Source organism: Aulonocara stuartgranti (assembly GCF_965226115.1).
Source record: "Aulonocara stuartgranti genome assembly, chromosome: 9".
In the NCBI taxonomy this organism is placed as follows: domain Eukaryota; kingdom Metazoa; phylum Chordata; class Actinopteri; order Cichliformes; family Cichlidae; genus Aulonocara; species Aulonocara stuartgranti.
In genome coordinates this window covers 13,435,517-13,459,033 of record NC_138960.1, presented here as the reverse complement: position 1 = coordinate 13,459,033, position 23,517 = coordinate 13,435,517, and the positions used below count along the sequence as shown (strand labels likewise).

The window sequence follows — 23,517 nt, the reverse complement described above, 5'->3', positions numbered from 1 at the left end:
CTCCCAATTCTGATTCTCAGTTTGAACTTTAGCAGGTTGTGATGGCCATGTCTATGTGCCTAAATGCATTGATTTGCTGCCATATGATTGGCTGATAAGATATTTGCATTCATGAGCAGTTGAATAGGTGTACTTAACAGAGTGGCTGGTGATTGAATATTATACGTGATTTTGGTGTGCAGTTGTGAATCGATTTACTAAAAAACTACAAAAAGCATGACATGATTCTCTTGCACTGTTGCTCATGCTGGTTTATGAAAATGATATTTATTGATTAACATAATGTGATCTGCACTTGTGATTTGAATGCACTGAAAAGGTTTACCTACAAAGTAACCTATGCTGGACTGATCCAGCATAGGTTACATAGGAGTCCTACCTTTTTTTTTGTATAAATGAAATCAATGTTTTTAGTGTTTAGCGTGTGCGCATGTGTGAGGGGAGGACAGTTGCACTTGAATCCTGGATTGTGAGAGCAGCTAAAATAAAGAAAGACGCAGTAAAAGGTTTGGTAGCATTTCAGAGAATGACTCTTCCTGTGAAAAGTTGATGATTGACAAGTCATTCTTTTCTTCTTACCACACCTAGCTATTTCAAACACTTCCCTGAGTCATAGTTTGAAGACACTTGACAGCGTCACAAGCAAACAAACAAGCTCGATGAGTTTTGTTATGAGCCAGTAACATGTTGGTTCTTTTTTCAAACACTGATGAAGTAACAGGGAGGCAACTAGAACTGAACGAGCTAATGACTGGGATCAAGTCCATCGTGTTTTTGACCATCCTGAACTGTCGGTGGATAAAAGGAGTTGAGTGAGGTGTTATCTTATGCGTACATATGCATAATACCTTATTCTAACCATTATAACTAACCATTATCATGGTAGTTATTATGAATGGATCTAAACATACCAGGAAACAATATGGCAGGCTAAAGAGAAACAGTTCATTCTGTGGGCGTGGAGGCAGAAATCTAGAACGCCAAAACTACATGTTCTAAGAGAGACTTCTTTTTTCTTCTGTTATGAAGTTTGATTCAGCAGCAGGAATATGGAACTGAGCAGGATAATCGGGATCAAGTGTGTTGTTCTGGCTTTTCTGTGGACTCTTACAAATGGAGGTGAGTGAGGCTGCCATGACTGTCATTAACACAGGTGTGTTTCGGGTCATGGTGGTTTTTATTCAAAGAAAAAATGAACATGCCAGAAAATTAGACAAGGATTTTGAATTACAATAAGAAATGTATTAATATTTTGTTTGTACTCCTCAGAAAGTTTACATAGATGGTTGTCTGAAGGAGGTTTTTTTTACTTTGATGTTGCTTGACTAGTATTTTGTCTAGAAATCCAGTCTTCTGTTATGTTCCGTTATATAAACTTTAATGGCAGAAATTTCAGAGATATTTGTGCCCAAAGACTTTTTTTTCTCACATTTGTGTTATTTTATATGTGCATCATTCATTAAGAGATGCCAGTGAGACTATGCTATGATGCATAGTTCAGATATGTGACACTGACAAAAGACAGAAGACCAAGCTGGAGCTGGAACAGTTGAAGATTTTTGTTGGCAGTGACCCGGATGGACAAGACAAGAAAAGGGTACATCAGACGCTTAGGTTGACACAACGTTAGAGACTCAAGTCTGAGATGGTTTGGACACATGTAGAGGAGGGATAGTGGGTATATTGGACAAGCGATGTTGAATATGGAGCTGCCAGGCAGGAAGAAAAGAGGATGAACATAGAGAAGGTTCACAGATGTAGAGAGAGAACATTCAAAGGAAGATGTGGAGGATATGGTGAGACAGAAGCAAAGAGAGCAGCTGAAAGAATCATTATCTATTCATCAAATTTGGAAAATCCTGGATCTCTTGTGCATCATTTTAGACTAAATTTTAAACACTTAAGATAACGTTTTTTTGAATAGTGATTTGCTACAAAGTCCGAGTTCCTATTCACCTACTGTGTTAGTGTAAACTTCAAAAATGGCATCACATGAGAAATGTAGTTTTTGAATTTGACCTTTGTGCCGGCGTGCATTCCAGCTGTCACATACTTTTGTTTTCTGTGTGGGAAAATGTGGAGTATGTAATGTTGCTACCAGAGTGACACATCTTTCAGCTATATCAGACTCAAACAGCATTGTGTTTATATTCAAGCAACCAGCTTGGTTTTGTATTTTCATAGTGTTTAATGCAGACACCAGGTTTTACTGGTGGAAAAACGAACTATTTTTAATTTAATTGTTGGATTTCAGAGAAATGTCCTCTAAGTTGAACTGTGTTGGGTGTCTCTTTGTGTTGCAGATACTGAGGTGTCCTGTGTTTTCCAGGAAAGTTGCATCTTACCCTGCAGTTTCCTGGGTAGCACTGATGCAGTTATTAGCTGGAGTCTGCTAAAGGCAAGACATGTTTCCATCCTCTCCTACAACTCCAAACAAGACCAGCTTACACAACAGGATGAGCATTTTAGAGGCCGGGCATCATTATTCAAAGACCAGATATCCAACGGAAACGCCTCACTCCAGCTGACATCAGTGGAGTTTCAAGATGAAGGCAGATACAAATGTGCAACAGGGGGAAACAATGATTCATTTATCAGCCTAAAAGTGGACGGTACGAGAAACATACAGAAAACACAAGACACTTTTTTTTTACTATATATTTGCATGAAGATATGTAGCAATCTTTGTCTTATAAACAAAAAAACATTTCAAGACAAAATAATATTTTTAGAGTGAATAATTCATAAAGTATATTTTTTATGACAGCTCCAGTCCGTGAGGTCAACATTGAGAAGGCAGAAAACAGGATCACCTGCAGCTCTGAGGGGATCTACCCCGAACCTCTGCTCACCTGGTCCACCAGCCGTCAAACCGTCTTCAGGAGCACAACCATAGTCCAGCAGAGTGGACCGAACGGAGAACTTTATAACATTAAGAGTTCTGTCATATTCCCTGACACCAAACATGACTTCACTGATATGACCTACAGCTGCACTGTCACCACTCGCAGCAACAACAAAACAGCCATTTTGTCAAACCGCAACCTGAAAGAAGGTAAGTGTGTTTTAAGATTTGTGGTCAGTCAGTCAGACTCTTACCAACCAAATAAAAAAATGTTCTGCAAAAATCTTCAGAATTTTTTATTAACAAAATACATATAATAGTTATTTATAGTTATTTATATTGATTATTAAATAAGTAAAATCAACACTTTTCATTTGTGTATGTGCGTGTTTGCTGCAGGCATCGCTAAAGCCATGGTGGCAGGCGTCATCATGATTGCGGTAATCTTAGGCCTGATACCGATATGCTGCAATAAATTTAACAGTAAGGTAAAGACAAACAAACAGATATCAGGAAGGGTATCTACTTCTGAAATTTGGGGATCTGTTGTGTTGATGTGTTGAATTAATAATGCAACATTTTAGATGCACCAGAGCTGCTCAGTGCCAATGAGTGTGCTGCCTACAGTGGAAACAGGATCAATGGAGTTACAGGTACAGACAGGCACAGATGTTGCAATGAGCCCCCTTAATCTGACCAAGCTTAACTTAGAAAGTCCAAAATTTAATTCAAGCCATTTTAATTCTTTAAAATAAATAAATTAATTAATTAATTAATAATAATAAAAAAAAACCTTTCGTTTCTTTTGCTTTTTCTTTTTTTTTTTTTTACCTTTTCAACTATGTTTCTGTAATGTTTGAAGTGTATATGGTAATCTAAATTTAAACCATATTCTGTTTTAAAAAAAAAATAGTCCAACGTTGATCTTTTTTTCTTATAAAAATGAAACAAAATCCTAAAATAATGTATTTCTATGCTTTAACCCAACATGTGCAAGTTCAAAGGCAAAAGAGTAACAACACAGTGGAAGTATTTTAAAATGTTTAAAGTCATATGAAAAGGAAAACGTTCACACGATTGTATGCAACCCTTTAAAAATGATATTAAACGTATACAAAACCCTTTTTAGTACATGATTTAATAGCTGTACTACTTGCTATAGAACTAATATAAACTATTGGATGACAAACTCTTCTTCAGTCCCATCAGGCTCAGCAGGTTCCTGATGCTGCAGAAATATCAAGTCAACTCGATTTGGTCCTGACAGAAAAAACTTCAGAGGAACTGAAAACACTGAGCGCTCCTGGGTAAATCTCTCTCTCGCCCGCTCTTTTTAATCCAGCGTATCTTTGGTTTGCTTTTTTGTTTATTCTTAATGTATTTCAGGACAGAATTCTTTATAATTTCATTTTGCAGTCACGACCATGAGGGAGATGATTTATTACCAAAGGCAGCGGCAGAACCCACAGAAATGTGAATCCTGTAGAAACACGGCCTCAGACAACGTGACCTCTCCATTTATTAAATGATTTTTAAATGTATCTGTTAAATGTACCTGAGTCAGTATCATTAAATGATGCTGATACACTCTGATGTCTTTTCTGTTCTCCATCAGTGACACTAATGCTCAATTTGCACATGTTGGTGAAGTTCTTTGATATTTTGAGGTTGAGATTACAGCATATGGTTCCTCCTCTACCTCATCTACTCGATAAAATGATACAAAATAATTAAGCAGAAAGAAAATGTCACTCATTATATTTCATGACACATAAATTATGTGGCACGGTGGTTAGCACTGTTGCTGCAAAGCAAGAAGGTCCTGAGTTCAATTCCACCATCAGGCCGAGGTCGTGTGGAGTTTGCATGTTCTCCCCGTGTTTGCGTGGGTTCCCTCCGGGTACTGTGGCTTCTTCCCACCATCCAAAGACATGCAGCTTGTGGGGATAGGTTAATTGGATAATCCAAATTACCACTAGGAGTGAATGTGCGAGTGAATGGTTGTCTGTCCCTGTGTGTTGGCCCTGCAACAGACTGGCGACCTGTCCAGGGTGTACCCCGCCTCTCGCCCTCTGACAGCTGGGATAGGCTCCGGCAATCCTGAAAAGGATAAGTGGAAGCGAATGGATGGATGGATAAATTAAAATGTTTACTTGTATAGTAGTTTTAGTTGTTTTGTTTTTTTTTGTTTTATTAAAAAACACAGTTTTGAAATCTGGAGGTTGTAAGCAGCACGTCTTCAGTGTTTTGTAAAAACATTCACAAATATTAAATGTTTAAGACCTGACTATGATTTACTGTTTTATTATTTGTTGAAAACTTACTTGCTTTTCTTACTGCTAACGTTTTTAGGGACTGTCACATGGTGTTTGTTGTTAATGCACCTTTTGGAGATCTACACCTTCATATAGTGACTTTATAAATTTTAATGTTTGCATTTAGAAGCATTAGTGCCATTTGGTTGTTCGTACTCTTACTGAGCTCATACGAGACTACAGCACTTGCAGTAAATGCAGTCATCAATACTGAGTTTATTGTAATGCCCACCCTGCTTACCGACTGGTGAAGGCTCTCATGCTCACAGTGACACCTACACATAACCTGATGTTAAATAGCAAATTTGGTTGTATTTAGCAAAACAAAAAAGTAAAATAAGTTTGACTTTACTAAACATATCTTTTAGTCTTAAGTACAAATTTCCTTTATTAAAGAAAGGTTTTCTTATTAAAAAAAATACAGTCTTGTCAAAACTTCATCTGATTCTGCATTTGGAACATTTTTTAAGTCAAGTGTAAATATGATTTTGTTTCGGAGGCTATGAAATGATCGAAGTTCAATTTAACTAAAGAATTTGAGATATAAGAATGTGCTTCCCGTCAAACTTCAACAAACAACCATTATTCCCATAACGTGCAGGTATTGATCTAAATGACAGAAGAAAGAAGAAGTCCAATGAACAAAAAGTAAACCTTTATTGAAGCTGAAAAAAGTCCAAAATAGCAAAAAAACAGCAAAAACAAACAAACCAAAAATGATATCCACAAAAACACTGAAGGGAGATAAATTGGGAGATTTGGATGGTGGAGACACGGTGGAGTCACCACCGGCTGTGAGAAGAGCTGACATTAACATAAATACCAACTAACGGAGAACTGACACAAATAATTCACAAATAAGCTGAAAGCATGCACTGAATTCAAAACCCAAACCAATGTCATCAACCTAACCCATAATAAGATTTATTACTTACTCATTTAAATATTAAATTACAACAGCTGTAATCATTGACAACATAACGGGTATAATAATTTACTATCTAAGCCATTTAAACAGGCAGAGCAGGAAGTCCACTGGGGAGGATAAAACCACCTCTTATCAACATTACAACATGCGCAGTAATCGATGCTGCAATCCTAAAGAGGCAAAGTTTGAGATTTCCTCATAGCTGCTTGCGAAGAGCTGCAACAAGTTGTGATTCTTTTTCTATGAAGCAAGAGAGCAAGAGAGGACCTGCTCTGCACTCTTAAACCTTAAGAAGCACTGAAGCTTCCCATTCACCTGTTGCGTTCATGCACTGATGCTTCACAGTGCTTCATTTGCTCTAAGGTGCCATCAAGTGGACAATAAATGTAAAACAGGCAGAGTGATTACAATGACACCATGGCTTTGGTGTGAATGTATGACTTAATGATTTTTGTGAACTTCTAAATAATTCTGACCTTTTAAATATGGTGTGTGTGTGTTTATGCTACAATAGCAGGATCAAAAGAGAAGATTAGGAAAAAAGGATGCAATGAGTTTGTGTTACTGGGTTTGTAACTGTGCTTATGTTACTTATAAAAAGTGACTTTTAATTCATTAAAAAAGCTTTTCTTTTTCAGATGATTTCACCTGCTTTAGAAAACACTGGAGTGCAGAGATTTGTCTCAGGGAGCATGACTGGACTTGTTTTGGTTTCACCTCTTATCCAAGAGGCTTCTTCAGTTCAGGAAGTTAAGTTATCCAGCAAGTTTTTTACAAGTTCGCACATGTCTCTCTCTCTGACACACACAACAGCAAAAGTTTGCTTACCTTGTCCTGTTTTTTTTGTTTGTTTGTTTGTTTTGAGTGCTGTTTGTTGTTAGAGTGTGTTCAGTTACAGATGCAGCAGTTTGACGCTCTTCTTCTCTCATTCACCAACCTATCCCTCACCACAGCACCCGGCATAATAACCACTCTGATCTTAGTTTGAATAATAAAAGGAATAAAAATGTAAAAAGACAAACAGGAGGAGCCCACAGAGAGTCTACAGTGCTGCTTGGTCCTCGTCTGCAGGACTGTGGTGTCCAACCAACAGCACAGTTTGCTACCTAACATAAACAGGCTGTAAGTGACTAAATGCAATAACATAATTAGAATGTGTCCATTTCTTTTTGAAGCACAGACTGAGAAGCTTCTAATATGCGCAGTTGTGACGATGAGGAGGAGGAAGCAGCACTGTTTCGTACAACAACAGCACATTTAGAAGTGAGCATCTCCTCATCAGCTGCTGCTTTACCAGAGTTAATGAAGACTGTGATTTTAAAGCAGGGATCGAGCAGCGCTGCCAGTGATATGATGCTCATTTATTGTAAAATGTACAGCTTCTCCTTTAACCTCAGACTCTCTGGAGTATGGACAGTGGCCATTTCCTTCCTCCTCTGGTGCATGGTGCAGCTATGATAAAGGGGAATGACTTTTGGTGGCTCAACTGTGGCCTCATTAAATGAGGACAGCACTTTTAGACTTTCTAAAATATTTTTTTACTGTTCAGATGAGATGTTCTTATGGGACAACATCAGTGTGCTCCTGCAGGTTCCCTGGGATCATAAACATGTTGGAGCATATGGTACGTGCTATTCAAATATGTGTATCCATCTCTTTAATCATCCTTAAGCCGGCTGACCTGTTCGCTCCAACACATGTGTCAGCGTCTCCTATAAAATCAGTGAACAAAAAGTGATTTATTCAAGTGTCACTGCAGCAGCAACTTAAACAAAATGGCATCAGTTAGAATATTGCAATAACAAAAAAGCATATAATCCTTGCAGTGGTGTTGATAGAGGTTCACATATTTGCTGTTAAACTAACTACAGATGTCTTTGACACAGTGGCTGTGGGTTTGAATCATTATAGCTTATCTGTCCTTCACTACAGCTTTCAAAGCCTAAAGGAAATAATTTGCCAGTCTTGGAATGGCAAATATGAGGAAATGAGGTAAAATGCTCACATGCACACCTGTCCTGTGGGAGAACATCAGTAGTGCTCAGAGCTTTAACAAGCTTTCTTTTTTTTCTTTCAATAACCAAGGCCTCATCCACTGCATTATTCTCCACTGATGACTACAAAACAAACAAACAAATACACAAATAATTCCATATCAGTTACAAATTTCACAATTAAAATATAAATTAATGTTGTTTAATACAAACATACCACACAATGTTACCTGAGCTGGTCTGGTTTTCATGGAGGGCTCTGTAATGTCAGATCAGGTGTTACTGTTGAGCTAAAACAACACTTCACCTTTAAATATACCGGAAATTAGAAGAAAGAAACTAGAACAAGGGATAAATGTCTTGCCACGTTTTTTATATTAATTATATAAATACTATTAATACTCATTTATAACTATGTGCATATTTTATTAGGTGACATCAGCTGAAAATGTTTCCATACGGGTGAAATTTCACTCCGGATTACTGCAATCATTTCCTGAATCAGTCACGTGGTAGTGCGGCTTGTGAGGCTTCGAGCGTCATATGATACAAAGTACAACCCTCAATAAAAACGAAAGTAATTTCTGCGCAGTACTCGACAGAGAGGGACTCGTCTCTAAATGTTTTTCTTATTGTTTGTAACTCGGAAACTCGGTTTGCCGTTGATCAGCAGATGCCTCTTCTGCACGTTAGTGCAGGTGAAGTTACAAACTGTTAATATTAATTATTGTAAGGCGTGTCTCCGTGCTGACCTTGAACATTCAGGCGAAGTTTGATTAGCGTTTTCCTCATTCTCAGTGCGTTAATATGAACTACCTGACAGACAGGCTGGGTGAGTTTGAGATCCTTCAACATTAATGCGCCTGCAAACGGATAAAACAACAGGATCATGGCTGGGAACAAGTGCGCAGTGTTTCTGGTGCTCCTGACATTTACGTGGACTTTAACCAGAGGAGGTGAGTTAGCCATTTACTACACACACTAGCTTACTCCAGTGTAAACAGAAGTTACCTGGTTTTAATCTGAAAAAACTACTCGAGAAAACAAATACCAGGAAGTGCAACGAGAGAAACTCCAAAAAAAGCTGAATGTGTGAGGAGAGGCAGAAGTGTCATAACCAGAAACCAACAAATGTCTCCAAGACAGAACTTAGAAATAGAAAATGAACCTTTATTTGTGCTGAGGCAGCAGAACTGAGAACACAGCCCGAGAATAATATAATAGAAACAAACATGAAATAAGACTAAGTCTCGGCAATCTAAATGACAAGAATAGGAACAAACTAAGCAGAAAATATAATTGCCAACACAATAGCCAATGATAAACTCAAAACGTTGGGTCACAGAGCAGGATCATGACAAATAATGTTTGTGATTTATTTTCCTGAAAACTTTATTATTAAATATTATCACTCTCAGTGAAATGGGAATGTGGTTTAAACAATCAGTTTGTATCTACATCTAAAACCTGCTGGTGACAGGAAAATAGAGAATATACGGTAGATCAGGGCTGGCTGTCACACTTCAGAATCAGAGAAACTTTATGAATCCCAGAGGGAAAATCAGTTGTCATAGCAGCAAATATACAATAAACAACAAACACTCATAGAGTAATGATAAATAAATATAAAGATAAATAGATGAATATAGGTATAAATATACATGTATATTAACATAAAAGGACAAGTGTGTGTGTCGTGGTGTCCAAAAGTGACAGGGTGCATTGAGGTGGGATTATTCTGGTCCACATGTGTGGATCTGACCCACGTGAATGATTTAAAGAGTTTGATGGCAGCAGAAAGGAACGACCTCCTGCAACGTTCCCTCAGACAGCAAGGTTAAAGGAACATGTCGCTGAAACTGCTCCGGTGGCGCCAGTGTCCGGCAGCCTCGCCTCTGTCAGTGCGCCCCAGGGTGGCTGTGGCCATCACCAGTGTGTGAATGTGTGTGTGAATGGGTGGATGACTGGATGTGTAAAGCGCTTTGGGGTCCTGAGGGACTAGAAAAAGCACTACACAAATACAGGCCATTTACCATAGTAGAAAGCAAAGCCGGCTCAGTCCCTTTTTGTAGGCAGCGTCCGTGTTGGCAGACCGCTCCAGCTTGTGATCCAGTTGAACTCCCAGATGCTTACAGGATGTGACTATTTCAACATTAGTCCCACCAATGCAGACAGGGGATGGTCAGGATCTGTTTCTGCCAAAGTCCACCACCAGCTCCTTTGTTTTGGTCACATTCAGCTTCAGGTGGTTCACGTCACACCACCTCACGAAGTGACCAATCAGTCCTCTGTACTCCTCTTCCCTTCCCATCTCCACACTTCCAATAATGGCCATGTCATCTGACAAGTTTATGTGATGTACTTGAAGTCGAATGTATAGATGGTAAAGAGGAAAGGGGACAGAATAGTTCCCTGGGTTGCTGCTATGTTCCTGTTCAGACTCTCTGACACACAACTCTGCAGCCTCACAAACTGTGGTCTGCCTATCAGGTAGTTGCTGATCCAGTGGAGCCTCCATCTGCATAGCTTCCAACTTCTCTCTCAGCTGGATTGTGTTAAAGGCGCTAGAGAAGTCGAAAAACATTATCCGAACCGTGGTGTTGGGTCTGTCGAGGGAGGAATACGCTCTCTTACAGAAACATCTTTTAATAACAGTTCCTTTAATTAGATCGAAGTTCAGAGTTCTGGCTCGAAATGAGCGTCCTTTACATTTTTGCTGTTATTGTTACAAAAAGAAATTAAATTAGTTATCGATGGGCTTTTCAGTAGAAAATGGAGATTAAAAAATGAAGTCTAAGTTTTTTTTGTTTTTTTTCAAATAGAGACATCAGTAAGTTTAGAAATGAACACGTTCTCATACTCCTTATATTTAAACAATGAATTTGAACCAGTAGTAATGATTGTGAATTATTCCCTATGGGAACTGAAATGACAGAATTTATGGTGCTCGATCTTTGGGATCCACATTTTAAGGTTGCTGGTCTTGATCCCTGTGCCTCACTCAGACCCACATGAGTCAGTCATGACAGATGTTTTCCTCTGGAGTCACAGGGACACAATCTTTCTAAGATCAGTTTTGGACAACGCAACAAAGCAATGTTTCCATGTGTCGGCTCAACACGAAACCTTCTGCCAACAAGGAAACAAACAAAAACATCCCTGCCTTTACATGCCTCACTCTAAAAACATTATCACACGTCTCATATTTTTAATAAATCAGGTCAAAGGTCACTTGGTAAAATAACTAAAATGGTTATACAGAGAAACCAAACTACATACACATTTAAAATGATGCGCTGACTTTGGCATCACTGCTGTAAATTAAATCTGTTCTTAAGAACTCTAAAAGATTGTTGGAGAACCTGTTTAACTGAAACCAAGTTACTGTTTTTCTGGAGTCAGCTGGAAAGAGCAGAGACATTAGCCTGTGGCACAGGGAAAGTCTTCAGTCTGCAGTTTACAATTCTTGCTTTGTAATTTACTGTATTTTCATGTTTAAATTTATTGGGCTCCTGATGATTTTTAGTTTTAGATACTTTTCTGTTTTCAGCTTCTGTCTTGATTTTTATTTGTCTCTGGTGTTGCTCTCAGTTTTGTCTGAAGTCCTTCTAATGTCCGTCTGAGTTTTCCTTGAATGTTGTCTCATTCATCCATCCGAGCCTCCTTTAAGTATTTTCTTTTCCTATTTCCTGTTTTACTTTGATAGTTGTCTTTTGCTTCTTGCTTTGGTTCGTCCATGATCGTCTTCACCTGTGATGCACATTCACTGCACATTTCTCTTTGACTCCATCTTTGTATCTTTGTCCCTCCCACTAAATCTGAGCTAATGGGGAAAAAAAGACACAAGCTGGGAGGAGAAAGGATTGGAATGGCTTGTATAATTCAGAAATTATCAAATGAGGAATTGAAACCAGTCGACGTGGCATAGTAAGATTGTTTTCAGGGTCAGTAGTAGTCTGTACTACGGCTGTAGTCCTGTCAGCTCAGAGACATTTGGTGGTGGAGGAAGGGTTATATTATTTCTGGGGGACTACTAGGTTTGACATTTAATTCTATACATGCATTTCCTTATCCCACTCTCAGTAAAACATTACTTATCAGCACCAATTTTCACTCTAAAGCATCTAAAAATGTTTTGAGCTGCAGATCTTACTTTATGATCATGTGTATCTTGCTGTTGTTGCAGATACCGACGTGTCCTGCATTTTCATGGAGACCTGCATGCTGCCATGCAGCTCTGAGGGAGGCACTGCAGTCATCATCCACTGGTTCCAGCAATCAGCAGGAAACCGTTTTGTTCATTCATTCTATGAAGGCAAAGACCAGCTTGGACTGCAGAACCAGCGCTTCAGAGGCAGGACGTCACTGTTCAGCGACCAGATCTCCTCAGGAAACGCCTCACTCCTGCTGACAAAGGTGGAGGTTCAGGATGAAGGGAGATACAAGTGCTACACCAGCACTGAAAATGGAATCAAAGAATCATTTATCAATTTAAAAATGGATGGTACGTGACACACAATGCATTCATTTTAAAGAAATGTATGTTTTTAATCTTTATCATTTTCTCCAAGTGTATGTATAAATGTTTCTACTTATATTCAGATATTTTTTGCAGAAATAGCTCTAGTTAAAATATAAATAAAAAACAATATCATGTACCATGCATGTATGTATTGACTGTGAATAAAGTTTAAGGTCATGGCGTTAGATCTAGTATATATCTGCAAGTAAAAGACCTGCAAAGAAAATGCAGCTACTGATGCAGTCCAGAAAATGTATGAGAATAAAGAAAAGCACTACAATTAGTCTTTTGATGAAACACTTGATTTAATGACAAAGATGTCCTGCTCATAAAAAGTTCAGTTAAAATACATCATTCGGTGTAGAAAAATCGAGCACTGGTAACACTTGACTATATTTCTCCTTTTCAGCTTTTTCACCGTACTTGCTTTATAAATGCTAAAAAAAGAACCCATAAAGATATGTGAACATAAACTCTGTCTTTCTTTTCTTTTTTCTGCAGCTCCAGTCCATGAAGTCGACATTCAGCGGGAAGGAAACACACTCACCTGTTGTTCAGAGGGGATCTACCCTGAACCTAAGCTCACCTGGTCCACCAGTCCTCCCTCCAATGTGAACAGCAAGTGCAACACCAGGATGCAGGAGACTGAGCAACACCTCTACAACATCAGTAGCTCTGTGACACCTTCAGACAGCGAAACTGATCTGACCTTCAGCTGCACCATCAGCACTCGCCGTAGCAAGAGGAGTGTAACTTGGCCCTCCACCTCATCTAAACAAAGTAAGCAGTGAAGACAATAATGTTGTAATATGATGTACTGTATGTTAAATTCACCTTAATCCTAAAATGACATCAGATAATGTTTTGTCATACAAGAAGGAAATCCACACAGAGTGTTGAAATCAATTTTAACTCTGCAAACCATGATTCACAAAATAGATTAATAATAAATTCACATTGTTTGTAATTGGAATTAAAAAAATGAGAAATTAATTAATTGTATAGTTTTGGCTACATCTTGATTTTTTTTGTGTAATTTATTGAGTTTTATCAGGAAAAAAAATCTCTCTGAACTCTCAAAAACTCATAAAATCTCATCTGTCAAATATGATGTATGAGTGTGATACATGATATGATCGGTGTTACATATGGGCTCAAATTGTGCTCATAAATATTTTGAACTTGTAAATCAAATGTGTACTGAGTCCTGATGAGAATTTGTGTGTGTTTGTAAAACACAAGTTACAGTTTTTTACAGTTTTACACGTAGTTTTTTGCTTTGTATCTGTAACCAGACCTCAACAAAAAACAATTTGTAACTTGTGTAATTATTTTTACAAACACAAATTCTCATCTATAGATGCACAGACATAAAATTGTCAGATATTTTGGTTTACAAGGTTACAAAACTCACAACTACGAAGTACAAAATGTTTATGACCGCAATTTGTGTTACGGGGTCAATTTTCTTTAACATACATGTGCAATGCAGCGTTCTCACATACAGTTTAGACCTTAATCGGTTAATGATCAAGTTTAGTGTTATTTACACGTTTTTATCAAGTTTTATGCAGTTAAACACAAACTCTGATTTCATTACTGTATATTCTAATAATATTATTCTAATTAAACCACATTCTGATGATAAAGCAAAAATAATAATAATGATGATGTAGTGGGACATGGGTGCTTATCCCATTCAGAGCCATGATGAGGTTTGAGCCAAAAGACATTTTAAGTGATTCTGTTTCTTCTGTTTCAGGTAATTCAGGAGCTACTGTAGCAGGGGTGATTGCAGCCATCGTGATTGCAGGGGCAGTAGCAGCAGTAGGCTTCGTGCTGTATAAGCGCAGAAAGGTAAATAACTTTCTCCCTTCACTTTGCAGTTCATTTTGTTCATGTTATTTATACTGATTATGTTTTGTTTTTTGTTTTTTCTAAAGTCGATTCCTCAGAGCAACACCAACAAAACACATACGTGAGTAAATCTTGTTTGAACTACACTAAATAAAAAATGACTTGTTTGAAAACAGTGTTATGGTCATGGAGATAAAACCAGATGTCTATAATGAATGAAATTAAACTGCTGTCGAGTCAAAATGATTTAGTAGTGAGTCAGACTGAAGCAGCGTTCAACAACATCCATGACATGAAAACAGAAAATCAGATGAAGCAAATTCAGATTGATGTGGTGATTTTTTTTTTTTTTTGACTGTATATGTTTTTTTATTATTCATAATGATGACATGTTTCTAAATGGTCTCTTTTCATCTTTTTGACAGTGACACTGAACTTAAGGTGGAGCTGAATAGAAGCTCTGCCACGAAACATCTGGCAGACCCCAGCAGCTCTGCTTCAGCCCTGCACTGAACCCTCCTGAGTGTTGGATCTCTGCTCAGTAAAGCAAAAACTTTCATAAGTGAAAAACCTGCTGAAAACGACATTCAAATGAGTTACTTAGTTACTCATAGGTGCACTGAGGAGCAAGGACACTTTTTTTTAAAATTCTGTTTTCATCTATGCTGATTCTTGGTCATAACCTAAATATTTTCATATGCCTCCTTCTGGACCTTTGATTTTTGGTTGTGCAACACAAAGAATAAGAGATGAGTCTCAGTCACAGAGGCAGCTTTGATTTGTTTGTCAAAAACTGCTGATAAACTTGAGTTTAGCTACTAGCTGAGCTGGTAGCTTTTCAACATGTGTTCTTCTACTGTGGAACGAAAAAATGATATTAAGCACTGAAGACAGTTTTAGATGATGTGAGAGATACTTTTTTTTTTCTTGTTATTTGTGTTTACATATGATTGATTTGTTTTATGCAGTTTAACATAAATGTAAATGTCTGAAACTGACATCCTGCACAGTGTTTACAGCTACTAACTATTTTCAGTCCTGAATGGGCTGAGATGAGGGACCGTTTAATTTAAGTGCAGCAGACATCATTTCAAACTTCAGAGATGATCAAGTTTGCAGCTGTTGTTTGAGTCATCTGGCATTTAATAAACACAGAGGGGAGACCGTCAAGCTGCTGGAAGAACCACGCAGAACATCTTAAGGTGGATTTGTACTGTATTGTAGTAAAAATACACTGTCACCAGGACAGGATCTCACCTGCTGTGTCTCGGAGGGCAGCTAAAAATAAAAGGTGGGTGAGAGAAAGACCTGAGGAGTGTAGAGGAATTTCTTTTATTCATGTATTATTTTACTGTATAATGCCTTGGTGCCACTGGGTTTTAGTATGGCTCAATGTCTCACACATTCATGCCATTGAACAGCCGGGTGATTGTTGGTGGAAGCAGACAACTTCACAGGAAGAGTCTTTTGTCTCTTCAACGACTGTGAGAGGTAGCAAGGGAGTGTGAACCTTTCTTTGGGGGAAAGGCCGATGGTCTGAAGCAGCTATGTCCTGCTTTTTGTTCCTGTAGGGGGTATTTAACCCAGGGCCATGCTGGGCTCAGGGAGCGACACTGCTGACTGTCTGCCCCAGCGATGGCTTCTCTCACCAAGCTTGGCTTTTTGATCTTTTTTTTGATTAAAGGATGTTAGCTACAATCCACCGTTTGTCTGCAGGCTTTATTAAATGGAAACTTCCACAACAGGAGCAGCAACTAGTAACTCGTAGGTTCTTGTGTCTTTTCAAATGCTGCCATCTCGAAAATGAATGTTTTGTGTGTATGTGTGTGTATATAATGCATAAGAAACTTCACTAAATAAACAACTTGACTAAAATATATTAAGAACAATTTTTTTTCAGTCCATGTTTAGTAGCTGAAGATGGTTTCTGCAGTTCCTGCAGGAAGCAACATCTGCACATTTGTTCTCTAAAAGACGAACACAGTAACACACACAAAGACAGACTTACTCCAAAATGTAGTTTATTGGACCAAGGGAGGAACTACAGCAGTTTAGAACAATTAAAAACAATTAATTTAGAGAAATTTAGGACCTCATGTAGGTTACAGGCTTCCTATCAGTGGCCTTTACTTTTTTGAACACCACTGATTATATTAGAACCTTCTTATACTAACACAGCTGTGATGAAGATTAGTTAAGATTTTTCAAACTGTAAGAGATAACCATAGATCTTTAACTTTTTTTAAAGCTTGTCCGACCAAAGTTATTCAAACATCTAGGTGAAGGCAGGTTAAATTAGATGAGCTTTGTTACTTCCTAGTGGATAAGAAGAGGTGAGTGAGGCATTACTGACTTCCGCAAAGACTAAACTTCATTCTCTAAACCAAATTCTCAGTGGCCTAAACTTAGTAGTTGAATAAAATCTTCTTTTGTCCAAACCTTAAACACTGTTCAGGGTCTTAGGCACAAATTGCAAAACTCATAAACTCGTTTTTTCAAAACCTTAAACACATGCTCAGTCAATAAACACAGTTAACACTTGTATAACAGCTGTCATCTTTTACACACAACAACGCACAGTTGAACACACCTGTTTCTAATGATTTAATCAGACCAACTGAACAGGATAAAATTCCATTTGAGGGGGGAGGACGACCAAGAGAAGTCATTACTGATGAAATTCAGGCAACTATTGCACACCATGTCCTTGTTCATGGAATGACAACGAGGGAAGCAGGATAAGGAGTCCAACCCAACCCTACTGTTACTGTAGGCTAGTAGTTGCAGTTGCAACTCTTGCAATATGACAATATGAGGCATGCTTTTAGAAAATGTGTGTAAACAATTGGGAAAAACTGTAATTGCAATGATCTCTTCACAGTTATGTGGTTTACATCTAAGAAAACAAAGAAACCAGGAAACCTCTCGGTTCAGTCGGCGTGGGCACGAAGGCGGAAACATTCCTGCATACTTGCGTAGCGAGAGTTACATGTTTCTTAGAAAACTAGGTGGCAAACATCAGGCAGCAGTTCTTGTTGTACAACCAGCGCTACAGTTTTTCTTTACATGTCTTTCTTTACATCGTTTCTCATAATGCTTTCATTTCATTATTTCCGTGTTCTCTGGCTCCTCCTGGAGTGTGGGATCAGGCTATGTAGACAGTAATTATGGTCTTAGTACTAATTAGCATTTTAAGCCAAAAATAAGTAAAATTAAATGTGACACAGTTCTGTTGTAATTAATTACCATCCTCCCTTCTTTGATAGAGCTATTTGGACTGAATGCTATTCAGAGGTATTTAATACAGTTAGACACAACAACAACAACAACAACAATAATGATTGTTGTTGTTTTTCTTCAGCTAATTTATTATAGCTGAAATGTAAAGTTTAGTGGTTCAAATTAAAACCATGTATTTATGGAGCTGAACAGGGTAAATCAACTGATGTTCTGAGGATCTCCACGGGAGAAATGTTGGTTTCGTATGAGCACAGCATTTCAGTTGACATCAGATTTCTGTGATGCTTCAAAATAGAAAAGTATGAAAAGCATTTAAATGGATTATTCTTCTTCACTACTTACTGGTTTATTTTCTTTAGTTTTAGTTCATTTTTAAAAATTAATAATGTCTAACAATAAATCGCTGTTACCTTTTTCTCCAGCAGGGGGTGCTGAAGTGACACTTTTTTACACATTGAGAAAAATAATCTTACAGTACAACATGACAACTAAATCATGACCTGAATATTTTCCATAAAAGAGTAAAACAACCTCAGAGGGAATTCTCTTCCTCCTGTATCACACCTGCAGAAATGACCTTGCTTAGTAGACAGCTTTACAGCACTGCAGTCAGACAAGGAGAATCTAACACAGGATTTTTATCCTACAGGTTAGACATTATACTGAGTCAGTAACGTGCTCCACATTATACCAAAAAGGGCATTTCTATAGCTTTACCTCTTCAGCACCTGGTCAAGAGAACCCAGGCCAAGGCTAACAGCAACGCCAATATGAATGACATTCTGCCAAACACTCACCAAGCCTTAGACAGTGTCTGTGAAATATTATAGAAATATTTCCTTTTTTGTGGTTCTTTTTATTCTTATTCACCCAACCATTTTTTGGGCAGCCGACCTCTTTGAACAGTTTAATTACATGAACACTGTGAGCAGTTGTTGATTAACTTTCCATTAGTATGTCACAAAAATGTATTTAGATGAAGGGTGTGTTGTTTTTCACAGTGAACACGCTACGCTGGCGTAAGCAACAGAACCAGCTGGGTCAGATTTCACCATCACTGTTCACTCTGTTTGAACACTCAGGTAGCGTAGCATGAAAATGAGCAGGATGCTGGCTGGGATCAAATGTGTCGTGTTTTTGATGGTCCTGATTTTCCAGTGGACTCATGCAAGAGGAGGTGAGTGAGATGTTCTCTACACCTATTACGTTATTTTAGTATAAATGCAAATCAATGTCATGTTGTTTAGAAAGCCAAATAAAGGAGGAAATGTAATAAAGACAGAGACTCTGAGTCAAACTTAAAAGCTCCCAGGGCAAAACTCTCAGATGTAAATCTCAGAAAGGTGTGTAGACAAACCATGTTCTTTCTCTTTATTATTTATCGTCATTATTCAGTGAAGCAGGACTATGGTTTAAACAATGTTTGACTGCACAATAGTGAGTTTGTTCAAAGTGTCAGCAGTAAGGATTTCATTAAACATACACAAAGGCAAAATATATAATTATCAAACCCTCAGTGTAACTGTGTGAAGTTTATAGTTAAAGGAAAAGTGTAATATAAATAACAAGGTACAAAAACAATTTCAAGTCAGGTTAAATGTCCCTTGAAACTGTGACTGTAACATATGAACATATGTTTATTAATTAACAGCAAAAAGAAAAGTAGCAGGGCCTGGTCTGTGGATTTATGTATATATATCTATATAGATATATAGAAATATAGAAATATATATAGATATATATATATAATGCCATTTAATAAAACATGTTTACTGCACGTTTCTTACTTCCTATTTCTCATTGAAAAAAAATGCCCAAACTTCCAGGAAATGTAATTATTGGAAACGGACTGAATAACACTGAAAACATTCAGTGTGTGGGAGTGGAGGCGGGAATTTCACAAACTATACTCGTAGTATACAAACTATGAGATCTATAAAATGGGAAGGTGGTTTAAACTGTGTTTGGATGTAGGCAGTGAGTTTGTGCTCACTGACAGGTCACTGAAACATATTGGCTGAAGGAGAACCCAAATGTTGGACTTTTACAATGGAGAAAGTGTGGTTTTTCCCAATTCCCCATGCCGTGATTCCTCTCTGTGATGCGTGGTAATGTTTAGTCCTCCTCGATGCATGTGTTTAACAGTGTGCTGCTCCCTCCACACGTTTCCGTAATCACCCTGAAAACAAGAGATGCCATAATGAGTACCGTCCTATCCACCGGCCGACAAAACACATTAACCATTCCAATGCGACTCTATGAGCTGAGCACTAACTGAATTCCAAGTTTAACAATCCCACACTGACTGCTGCTCCACTGCTCTCTTAAGTAGAGATCCTTGATTAAGCAGATCAGCAACAAGTGAGTGATTATCCCAGGTGTGGGTGGCTCCAAGGCAGGGACTCTCCAGGCCTGGTGGGGCAGCAAAATTGACACAACAACACACGGTGAAACGAGTGACCAGGGGCAGATCACACCACAAACAACCATAAAGGATTAAGAAAGACGAATAAAACTCTTAATATTCATTAAACTCAAAAATAACACGTGATCTCTGGGTCACCCAGGCCCATGACATATTCTTTAAGTAATCCAGAGTGTAAAGAGCAGGAAATAGAGTTTGTAGTACAGCCAGCTGTCAGTGTTTGAGATTTTAAACCTATGAACACAAAAGCAACAAAACATATTTTATTTTGTCGCCTGTGTTATTATCTCATAGCTTTTTTCTGTTTCCTTTCCTGGATTAATCTAAATGATTTAATTTATTATAATGTTAAAGGCTGGAAAACATGCACATATGACCAATTTATGTTTTTCTAAATTATGTTGAATAAAGACCGAGGGTGCAAAACTAGGACTGGAGTTTTAAAACATCTAAACTCTATAGATAATCAACAGTAGCTAGAACCCGCATAATGCAATAAAACTTGATTTAACATTACAAAAATAATAAGACCTGCAGCAGGGATTAAAATTCACCCTACAAAGAATCTCAGCTTTAAACTTGAAAATAAATGGAAACCTAAACAGGAACTCAAATATACTAACACAAAACTGCAGATTCATGACAATGTGAAACAGTATGTGTTTCACTTTACTTATACTTCAATACTCAATAAATACTAGAAAACTGGAAATGTTTACGTTTTCAGCCTAATCCAATCTTTTACAGTGGCATGTTCTCACAAACATAAAAAACTTGATGAATAAATGAAATAACTTAGCTAAGGGTCAAATAAAGCAAGATACAGTATATATTTATCAAAAACAGTTGTCATGCCTGTTTTGAAAATTGTGTCATTAATGTTTTTAAGTTCTCTGCACAGCACAGAAAAAGATGAAATTTGATGAATATCAGGAAATCATTTAATCAAAGTCGCCACACCGGTGCTGCATATTTGGGTTAAATTTTCCTGAACTGGAGCAGAAAAATGTTAAAAGGCTTTATTAAGAGAGAAAAGTTTGTAATTCTCCAACATCAGAGGGCTAAACGCTGATGATGTGTCTCTACCTGCTGTTGCAGATACTGAAGTGTCCTGCATTTTCATGGAAAGCTGCATGTTACGGTGCAGCTATAGTGGCAGAGATGTAGTCATCAACTGGACTCATGTATCAGCAGGAGACCTTAATGTCCACTCATTCTACAATAACCAAGACCAGCTCAAACTCCAGAATGAGCGCTTCAGAGGCAGGACGTCACTGTTCAACGACCAGATCTCCGCAGGAAATGCCTCACTGCAGCTGACAAAGGTGGAGGTTCAGGATGAAGGAAGATACAAGTGCTACACCAGCACTGACGGAAGAAACCAAGAATCATTTATTAACCTAAAGATAAAGGGTAAAAAAAACAACTTCGTTTCGTTTCGTTTCGTTTTGAGAGATGCAGGTGTGGAACCAGGTCTCTGCCCCAAAGGGCGAACACAAGAGAAACAGACCCAAGATGGAAAAACACTGAACACTTGAATCATGACAGCACACTCAAAGATCCCCTCAAAGATCACTTCCTGCTTACAGAGCCGACTGTGAACCCAGGAGCTTTCCTCGGGGACATTGGACTCGAGGGGACAAGTTTCACCTTCAAGACACAAAATGGGATGGATGAGCACTGATTGTGGTAGCTTGAGCCTCATTGCAGAGGGGCTGATGACAGTCTTGACTTCAAAAAGTCCAATAGAATGAGGAGTGAGCGAGACAATGATTTGAATGAATATTTTTTGCAGTATGCCAGGATCATACTTGGGAGCATGTATCTGGAAGCAGTCAGCATAGTGATGTTGCCGCACTTACTGGTTTCAGGTCCATCAACTGTGTCACATGTGATGCTGGACTCTATTCTTAAGAGAGAGGTTGGAGCCAAATGACTTTTTCTGATTCTTTCAGGTTCAAGTAATTCAGGAGCTATTTTAGGAGGAGTGATTGCAGCCATCGTGATTACAGGAGTAGTAGCAGCAGTAGGCTTCATGCTTTATAAACGCAGAAAAGGTAAATGACTTTTTCCCTTCACTTTGCAGTTCAATTTGTTTATGTTTTTTCTACTGAGTATGATTTTTTGTCCGGCCCCAATCCCTCAGAGCAAGAAGAACCACAAAGTACAGACAGTGATTCTGCATATGTGAGTAAATGTTTTATGAACTACAGTATGAAAACTTGTTTGAAAACAGTGTTATGGTCTTGAAGATAAAACCAGATGTCTATAATGACTCTAATTAAACTGCTATTTTGTCAAAAATATTTTATTAGTGTGTCAGAGTGAAGCAGCGTTCAACAACATCCATGACATGAAAAACAGAGAATCAGATGAAGCACATTCAGATGGATGTGGTGTTTATTTGTTTATTTTTGAACTGAACACACTGTTTTCCATTCATAATGATGATATGTTTTCAACCTATATTTTTTTTATCTTGTTAACAGTAACGCTGAACTTGTGCCGATGGCAAAGGGAAGGTCTACCATGAATGGTGAAACACCTGACACCACCCAAGCAGACCCCAGCAGCCCTGCTTCAGCACTGAACTCTCTAATGTGTTGACTCTGTTTAGTAAAGCACAAACATTCATAAGTGGAAAAACCTGCTAAAGACGACCTTCGAATTAGTTTCTTGGAGCCATAGAAACTCATGCATGCACTGAGGAGCAAGAACACTGAGACATTAATTTCCTTTTTTTCCCATTTTGTTCACGTCATATCCTAATGCTTGATTTTATCAAAGAAAATTTTTCATTTTACAATCATAACCTAAATATTTTGATATGCCTCCCAGCTTCATCTTGGACCCTTGAGCTTTGGGTGTGCAACAGAATAAATCTAAGGAGAAGAAATGAGCCTGACTCACCGAGGCAGCTTTGATTTGTCTGTGAAAACTGCTGATAAGTTGAGTTTAGCTACTAACTCAGGGGTCGGCAAACCGTTGCTCTGGAGCCATGTGCAGACGACCTTTCACCTTTACATTGCAGCTCCCTATTGCTTTTGAGAAATAAGTAATCATTTAAGTGTGCTGTAGACATTTGTTGTTGTTGTTGTTGTTTTTGTAGCTCAAAATATGCGTTACAAATGCCGGTGCCAAGGTAGGTATCCCCAACAGAATTTTTTTCCCCCTGCATTAGGAGCGCACTCTGGGATGTCCAAATCTCAGACAAACACTAGCCCTTATTTATTTATTTATTTTTTAGTGCATAAACACTTCTTATAATAACTTATTGGCCCTGAAATGTTGGTGTTACCTCTTTATACAGTAAAGTTAATGGAGAACTTTCCTACAAATAAAATACATCCTCGGTTTGTTGAAATAATCCTGTCCGATAACACGTGAGGAA

At 38.1% G+C, this 23,517-nt stretch overlaps 3 protein-coding genes and 1 long non-coding RNA gene across 7 annotated transcripts; 3 read left to right on the top strand and 1 right to left on the bottom strand.

The window, feature by feature from the left end:
* Positions 1-685: 685 nt before the first annotated feature.
* Positions 686-7,774, top strand: LOC309714268 (programmed cell death 1 ligand 1-like). 3 transcript variants are annotated; one of them, XR_014278885.1, is made up of 8 exons: positions 686-1,119; positions 2,304-2,612; positions 2,768-3,055; positions 3,245-3,333; positions 3,430-3,498; positions 4,046-4,152; positions 6,727-7,210; positions 7,638-7,774. XR_014278885.1 is itself a non-coding variant. In XM_082546566.1 (8 exons), the coding sequence occupies exons 2-8, from the start codon at positions 1,050-1,052 to the stop codon at positions 4,320-4,322; spliced, it is 993 nt and encodes a 330-aa protein (XP_082402692.1). In that variant the 5' UTR covers positions 686-807; positions 1,030-1,049; the 3' UTR covers positions 4,323-4,433. The 3 variants fall into 3 exon arrangements, 2 of the variants coding, with proteins under 2 accessions (XP_082402692.1, XP_082402693.1); XM_082546566.1 differs by lacking the exons at positions 6,727-7,210; positions 7,638-7,774 and adding an exon at positions 4,262-4,433 and having other exon boundaries at positions 686-807; positions 1,030-1,119; XM_082546567.1 differs by lacking the exons at positions 6,727-7,210; positions 7,638-7,774 and adding an exon at positions 4,262-4,433 and having other exon boundaries at positions 2,330-2,612.
* Positions 7,744-8,548, bottom strand: LOC309714270. The gene is made up of 3 exons (XR_014278886.1): positions 8,313-8,548; positions 8,094-8,205; positions 7,744-7,800 (listed from the first exon to the last, which is right to left on the bottom strand). It is a non-coding gene; the product is annotated as an uncharacterized lncRNA (long non-coding RNA).
* Positions 8,549-8,647: 99 nt separating this feature from the next.
* On the top strand, positions 8,648-16,338 carry LOC309714269 (V-set domain-containing T-cell activation inhibitor 1-like). Of its 2 annotated transcripts, none has more exons than XM_082546569.1 (6): positions 8,648-9,038; positions 12,269-12,586; positions 13,106-13,384; positions 14,367-14,461; positions 14,554-14,582; positions 14,887-16,338. In XM_082546569.1, exons 1-6 carry the CDS (start codon positions 8,972-8,974, stop codon positions 14,972-14,974), a joined length of 876 nt encoding a protein of 291 aa, XP_082402695.1. In that variant the 5' UTR covers positions 8,648-8,971; the 3' UTR covers positions 14,975-16,338. The 2 variants fall into 2 exon arrangements, with proteins under 2 accessions (XP_082402695.1, XP_082402694.1); XM_082546568.1 differs by having other exon boundaries at positions 14,548-14,582.
* An 867-nt stretch (positions 16,339-17,205) lies between these two features.
* LOC309714728 (V-set domain-containing T-cell activation inhibitor 1-like) lies at positions 17,206-22,727 on the top strand. The gene is made up of 6 exons (XM_082547390.1): positions 17,206-17,277; positions 18,784-18,878; positions 21,225-21,539; positions 22,082-22,183; positions 22,273-22,313; positions 22,616-22,727. Exons 2-6 carry the CDS (start codon positions 18,794-18,796, stop codon positions 22,616-22,618), a joined length of 546 nt encoding a protein of 181 aa, XP_082403516.1. The 5' UTR covers positions 17,206-17,277; positions 18,784-18,793; the 3' UTR covers positions 22,619-22,727.
* The last annotated feature ends 790 nt before the right edge of the window (positions 22,728-23,517 follow it).

Excerpts from the sequence above, each read along its gene's own strand:
- LOC309714268 (XM_082546566.1), top strand. The coding sequence starts at position 1,050 with ATGGAACTGAGCAGGATAATCGGGATCAAGTGTGTTGTTCTGGCTTTT. Across the intron at positions 3,056-3,244 it reads AAACCGCAACCTGAAAGAAG|GCATCGCTAAAGCCATGGTG; the intron begins GTAAGTGTGTTT and ends TGTTTGCTGCAG. Across the intron at positions 3,499-4,045 it reads CAGGATCAATGGAGTTACAG|TCCCATCAGGCTCAGCAGGT; the intron begins GTACAGACAGGC and ends ACTCTTCTTCAG.
- LOC309714269 (XM_082546568.1), top strand. The coding sequence starts at position 8,972 with ATGGCTGGGAACAAGTGCGCAGTGTTTCTGGTGCTCCTGACATTTACG. Across the intron at positions 12,587-13,105 it reads TATCAATTTAAAAATGGATG|CTCCAGTCCATGAAGTCGAC; the intron begins GTACGTGACACA and ends TTTTTTCTGCAG. Across the intron at positions 14,583-14,886 it reads AACACCAACAAAACACATAC|TGACACTGAACTTAAGGTGG; the intron begins GTGAGTAAATCT and ends TCTTTTTGACAG.
- LOC309714728 (XM_082547390.1), top strand. The coding sequence starts at position 18,794 with ATGAAAATGAGCAGGATGCTGGCTGGGATCAAATGTGTCGTGTTTTTG. Across the intron at positions 21,540-22,081 it reads TATTAACCTAAAGATAAAGG|GTTCAAGTAATTCAGGAGCT; the intron begins GTAAAAAAAACA and ends TGATTCTTTCAG. Across the intron at positions 22,184-22,272 it reads GCTTTATAAACGCAGAAAAG|AGCAAGAAGAACCACAAAGT; the intron begins GTAAATGACTTT and ends CCAATCCCTCAG.